This window comes from Cynocephalus volans, chromosome 6 (genome assembly GCF_027409185.1).
Source record: "Cynocephalus volans isolate mCynVol1 chromosome 6, mCynVol1.pri, whole genome shotgun sequence".
Lineage (NCBI taxonomy): Eukaryota > Metazoa > Chordata > Mammalia > Dermoptera > Cynocephalidae > Cynocephalus > Cynocephalus volans.
This window is the reverse complement of record NC_084465.1, coordinates 13,853,757-13,860,126: the sequence shown is the minus strand read 5'-3', so window position 1 is coordinate 13,860,126 and position 6,370 is coordinate 13,853,757. Positions and strand designations below refer to the sequence as shown.

The following is a 6,370-nucleotide window of genomic DNA, read 5'->3' as shown; positions in this document are numbered from 1 at the left end:
ACAAAAATTACACATCATGTTTCACAGTCAGAGAATCAGAGGTAGAAGAGTAAATTTTTTAAAAAGTTTATAACCGCTAGGGTACTTCACTATGGATTCTTAAGGAGAAAAAAACTTGTATCCAACAAAGTAGTGAACAAACTCCATGGTTAGGAATTGGATCTAAAAGTAAAGAGTGAGTTTTCACAGTAAATCTTTTTAATTCAAATGTCTAAGCATTTTAATAAAATCTTTCCCACTTAAGGAAGCAGAGTTTTCTTTCATCTTTGAATCTGAGCCACATCAATGGGTTCTACTGTGGTCCAACACCTTGAAGGGGATATATGTATATAACCTAGGAAATGTCATTATTTAATATTACATGGCTATTTGGTGTAAGTGATTTCATAAGGCATTCTGCTACCCTGACATTCTGGTATTTATCGACTGTAACTTGGGTTTGGTCCTCACAGGCTCATGGGCAGGGAAAACCAGACATGGCTGAGTGAGTTCATTCTGCTGGGGCTGTCCAGTGACTGGGAGACTCAGGTCTCCTTCATTGTCCTGTTCCTGGCCATGTATATGGTGACCATGCTGGGGAACTTTCTCGTCCTCCTTCTTATCAGGCTGGACAACAGGCTTAATACCTTCATGTACCTTTTCCTGAGTGTCCTGTCATCGGTGGACATCTGTTATACCAATAGCACTGTCCCACAGATGTCTGTTCACTTCCTGTCAGCCTGGAAGTCCATCCCATTCCACAGCTGTGTGCTCCAGCTGTATATCTCCCTAGCAATGGGCAGCGCAGAGTTTTTCCTGCTGGCAGCCATGGCCTATGACCGCTATGTTGCAGTTTGCCACCCACTGCACTACACTGTCGTCATGCGTGGAAGGCTGTGCCTGGGGCTTGCTGCCGGCTGTTTGGTGGCTGCTTTCACAAATTCACTGATGGAGACCATCACCATCTTCCAGTTACCCTTGTGTCATAATGTCATTAACCACTTTGCCTGTGAGATGTTGGCAGTGCTGAGGCTGACCTGTGTGGACATCTCCTTCAACAAGGTTATGGTGGCCATCTCAGGATTCCTGGTGATCATGCTGCCCTGCTTCCTAGTCCTTTTCTCCTATGCTCATATAGTTGCTGCCATTCTGCGCATTGGCTCTGCCCAGGGACGCTGCAGAGCTTTTGGGACCTGCACCTCCCATCTTACTGTGGTTTCCATGTGCTTTGGAACAGCTATTTTCACATACATGAGACCTGTGGGTGGCTCCTCAGCAGAGCAGAAGATGGTTGCCCTCTTCTATGCCATGGTGACCCTGATGCTGAATCCCTTAATCTACAGTTTGAGGAACAAGGACGTGATAAGTGCCTTATAAAGAGTGCTAGAAAAATTTAGTAAAAAAAGGTAAAGATTTAGAAAATTTCTCCTTTCCTCCAACAGCCCAAAGACATTATAAACAAAGAAGAAATGTGTCATTCTGCAGGGGCTGTCCAGTGACTGGGCGATTCTGGTCTCCCTCTTTGTCCTGTTTCTGGCCATGAATCTGGTGACCATGCTGGGGAACTTCCTCGTGATCATTCTTACTGGGCTGGACAGCGGGCTTAATACATCCATGTACTTTTTCCTTAGTGTCCTGTCATTGGTGCCCTTTCTCCCAAGATTTCCTGACAAGGTAGATCATGGTGACCATGTTTTCATAGACTGGCTCTCCAAATTGTAGTTTCAACTGTGTATCACTGTCCCATTATACATGTAGTAAAAAAGAAGCAAACAAACAAAAAACATCTTCAATTGCTCAACTGGGGTCTGCTGGGAGTCTGTTCTCCTGGACTTCACAGTCCCCCTTCATTTCAGGAAATTCAACGTGGACAGAGTGAAGAGCTTCAGAGTGAGAACAGCCACACTTCACATCTTGACCCCACCTCTCATCAGCAATGTGGCTTTGAAAAATGTACTTTATGTCACTGAACTCCAGTTTCCTCAGTTGTAAAAAGAAATAGTAATATCTGATATGTGTGATTATTTTGAAGATTACACAGATAATCTTTATAAAATGCCTGGAAAAGTGCCTGGAATAGAGTAGATATTCAACTGTTTAAAAAAATAGTTTTTAGAGCACAATTACCAGGACTAAATATTAGGCAATTTTTTTTCCCATATAATTATTCAAAATAAAGCTTTTTTCTATTACTGTGATTATTTTGCATTGCTGTTCTCTACCTCCTGCAGGTGATCTTACCTAGAACCATGGCATGTATCATCTCTATCTATCTATCTATCTATCTATCTATCTATCTATCTATCTATCTATCTATGTATCTATCTATCTATCATCTATCTATCTATACATACATATTTTAGCTCCAAGACAGACAAGACCTTTCTCATAAGCTCCAAACACATATATCCAATTGTTTGCTTAACACCACTTAAGTAATATGACGCTCATTCTTGACATAGCTAAAACAGAACTACTGAGCTTTCTTACCCTACCACACACCTCCCATTTCTTGCCCCAGTAAACCGTCATTATGTTAGTAAAAGGAACCATTATGCACTCAGAGTAATACTTTTTTGTTGTTGTTGTTCATTATAACATAGTTGATTGTACGTATCTGTGGGATACAGAGTTGAACATCAGTACCTGTGTGCAATATGTGATGCTCAAATCAGGATAATTAGTATATTCAACATTACACAATATAATCTTTTTTTGTGGCCCTTTACCAATTCCTCCATTCCCCATCCCCCATCCCCCTTTCCCACCTCAGGAGTGTGAAGTAGGCATAAAACAAATGTACTTCACAGGGCCTGGTTTTCCAAAGCCTTGCAGTTTCAAATATTGACCTTGCAAAGGACAGGAAATTTTCCCCAGGCTATACAGACTCTGTTTTAAGATAAAGAATTGTAAAACAGCAAGGTTGCTGGCTCAAAGACAGACAGGTTACTGACTGATATGTAAAGATACTGGGAAATTGCTGTAAGAAGAGAATGTTTGCTAAGATCAAGCTTTTGTTGTTGGATCAACTTAACTTCTTGAGAATTGCATTACGGAATGTCTATTGTTAAACTTGTTAAACTATAATTAGCAAAAACCCCACTTATGTTCTCCTCCCGTAACTTCCAGTCTGGAGAATAAATGCTGGAAGAGAACCTCAATTTGGGGTTAATTTCCCAAGTAGAAGGAATGCCTTGCTCTTGAGGGTTCTGTGAGATTAACCCCTTTTCGGGGATTCTCACTGCTCAGAAGAGATGGGCTTTGAGTAATCTTTGGTGGCTCTGTCACCCAGTGGAAAAGGGGTGACAAATCCGTGGGAGGCAAAGCAACACTGGAGAATGATTATTGATCACTTTTTTTTATAACCTGTCCGTCAATGGATTCCATTAGCTTTATCAACAGAATATATGAGCAGTCTAGTCTCTCTGTTTCCACCTCTGCTTTCTACATTTTATTCTTCACACAATAGCTTTAATTTTTTTAAGTTGCTGTATGTATTTTACTTTACAGTGTAAAGTAACTTTATGTTGTAAAGTAAAATACAGAGGCAAAAACCACACTAAACCATAGTGTAGCTTAGTGAATTATTACAAGACAACCCTCCTTGTAACACTACTCTGGTCAAAAACAGAAGTGTCACCTATGGCAGAAGCCCTCCATGTGCCCTGTCCTAACCACAACCCCCTTTTCCCAAAAGTAACTTCTATCTTGACCTCAGTAGTAATCACTCTCATGCATTTCCTTATGGATTTATTAGCCAAACAAACAAGCCTGTTCACTTTGCTTTAGTTTTGCCCATTTTTTTTCAACTCGGTGGGTCTTTAATTTCTCCTTAACCTACAGGTCCCCTCCCACTCTTTCTTTTACCTACAACTTATTTGTTGGGTAATCTGGACTATTTAACCTGCAGAGGGCACATTTATCTTAGAAAATAAATCAGGCCACATCTCTATATTGTTTAGAATAAAATCCAAACTCCTCATGTGCAGGGCCTGATGTGGGCCTGCATCTCCATATGCACCTCCATCCAGTCTCTCCCCTTCTACTGCACATTGGTCTATCAAAGGTTGGGAGAAAACAGATAAATCTCTATAAAAAGAAAAGATATTTTTCTATAAATTGTATGCATTGAAGGAGAAAGTTATTCTAGACCTACAAGATTTTTGTGTATGAAATCTTAGACTTATCTAATTTGCTAAGAAATGCTAATAAATTTATTTATAAACACTGCCTTTTTTTGTTTTTGTTTGCTTATTTGGGTTTTTTTTTTTTTTTGAGCATTTGAATCCTATAGATTAGCATCATAAATAACTGTGCTAAAAATTCTGTGTAAAATTTCAAAAGTTAAGTTGTTTTTATCCCCACTTTTCAAAAGAAGAAAACCTGTTTTTGCCTTGGAAAGGGCAGTGTTGTGTTCATAGTTAGACTATAAGCTTCTTGAGAGCAAAGGCTAGGCCTTTCCTCAAATTTGCATTCCAAGTGCCCTAACAATGTTACCAAATTCCTGCTGATTGAGTAATTTATTAATTGACACTTTCTTACTATTTTAAAAGTTGCTGTTTATAAAGTATATAAATACCATATATGTTTGGATTTAGGATATTAGAAAATAAGGCTTTTAAAAAAAATAAGTACAGAGTTAACTGGTTAATAATACTCCTCAGTACATGGAAAAACATCACCTGCACAAGGCCCCTCATCAATTTTTTAAAATTAATCAATTAATTCTGTTTTATTTACTCCTGTTTCTTCCTTGCTTTTTGGTCAACTGCTCTAATGTGCTAAATGTAATGTAATTATGTTTGCGCATACATTTATGTATTTTTTTGAAATGCATTTTATTGTTAACTATCTCATTCTATGTATTAGGTTTTTCCACTGAACACTATGATTTTAAGACCCGTAGATATTGCTAGTCCACTACTTCTAACTGTTCATGGTAATCCGCGGTGATCACAATATTCTAGCTGTCGTTCTTGGTGATGCGCCCAACTCCCCAGCACCCTGTGATTGATATCACAATACAAGCTCACTTAAAGGCCTGTGAGAGAATTTCTTTAGGGTGTATTCACAGGAAACAAGTTGCTAAGTCATAGAGAATGCTCTCCAGAATGGCTTTATAAGTCTACACCCCTATTCCAGTGCTCAGGACTTCTTTAAATACCTACAACCTCACCAACACTTAGCAGGTTTTGAATTTTTCCCAGCTGATAACATAAGATTGTTTTATTTCACTTTACTCCAACAAGTAATCTGTATGGATCTGGAAATTCCTGATTCCCATTACCGTCACCCCACATTCCTCTGTCCATGCCTTCCCAATCTCGGTTCATAGGAACTTCATCATTACAGTGATGAGGTCATTTGCCATTATCTTATTTTCACACCTGACTCAAATCTGCAGACTATTCTGTTGCCTTTATTCTCAAAATACATATGGTGTATGATCATTTCTCATCACCTCCACAATTACTCCCTGTTGTGAGCCACTCTCCCCTCCCACTTGGGTTACTATGATGCTTCAACAAGGTTCTCTGCTTCTATCTCTGTATACCAGCACTCAAAAGGATCCCTTTAAAACGTAACTTAGATCATGATATTCCTCTGATTACACCTTGTTCTGTTCACACTCAGAATAAAACCAAGCCTTTGCAATGGATATGGGCCCATTTTCTAACCATATAGATTCTCCTTTACTTGCTATGAGCTTATGTCCCAGTAAACTCATCTTAAGCTGAAAGTATCATGTCAAAAATGCATTTCATACACTTAACCTACTGAACATCATAGCTTAGTGCTCAGAACACTTACATTAGCCTACAGTTGGGCAAAATCATCTAACACAAAGCCTGTTTTATAATAAAGTGTTGAATATCTCATGTAATTTATTGAATACTGTACTGAAAGTAAAAAACAGAATGATTGTACGGATCCTCAAAGTATGGTTTCTATCAAATGCATATCTCTTTCACACCGTCATAAAATTGAAAAATTGAAAGTTGAACCATCATAAGTTGGGAACTGTCTGCACTCTCTTCTTGGGATGCTTTTTTCCCTAGATAACCATTTCCTTATATCCTTCAATTCTTCATTCAACTATCATCTTTTGAATGAGGTGTACATGACTGACTTGTTCGTAATCACAAACTTCCTGCCTAGCCCCCACTCCCATTCCTTCTTACCTTACTTTTTATTTTTTCCAAAGATCTCATCTATTCTAACATACTTTACAATTCACTTATTTTCAATGTCTGGCTCCCACATTTCCACCCCCATCCCCCAACACCGCCAGAATGTAAGACCGCTGAAAGCAGGGCTATTTGTTTTCTTCACTAATGTATGTCTAGTGCCTAGAACAGTGTCTGTCTCATAGTAGGCACAAAATAAATAG

The 6,370-nt window shown here is 38.8% G+C and overlaps 1 protein-coding gene across 1 annotated transcript; it reads left to right on the top strand.

The window, feature by feature from the left end:
• The first annotated feature begins 456 nt into the window (after positions 1-456).
• On the top strand, positions 457-1,356 carry LOC134381150 (olfactory receptor-like protein OLF3). Its single transcript, XM_063101197.1, has one exon. It carries the CDS (start codon positions 457-459, stop codon positions 1,354-1,356), a length of 900 nt encoding a protein of 299 aa, XP_062957267.1.
• The last annotated feature ends 5,014 nt before the right edge of the window (positions 1,357-6,370 follow it).

Bases quoted from the DNA above. Each gene is read 5' to 3' on its own strand.
- LOC134381150 (XM_063101197.1), top strand. From the start codon at position 457: ATGGGCAGGGAAAACCAGACATGGCTGAGTGAGTTCATTCTGCTGGGG.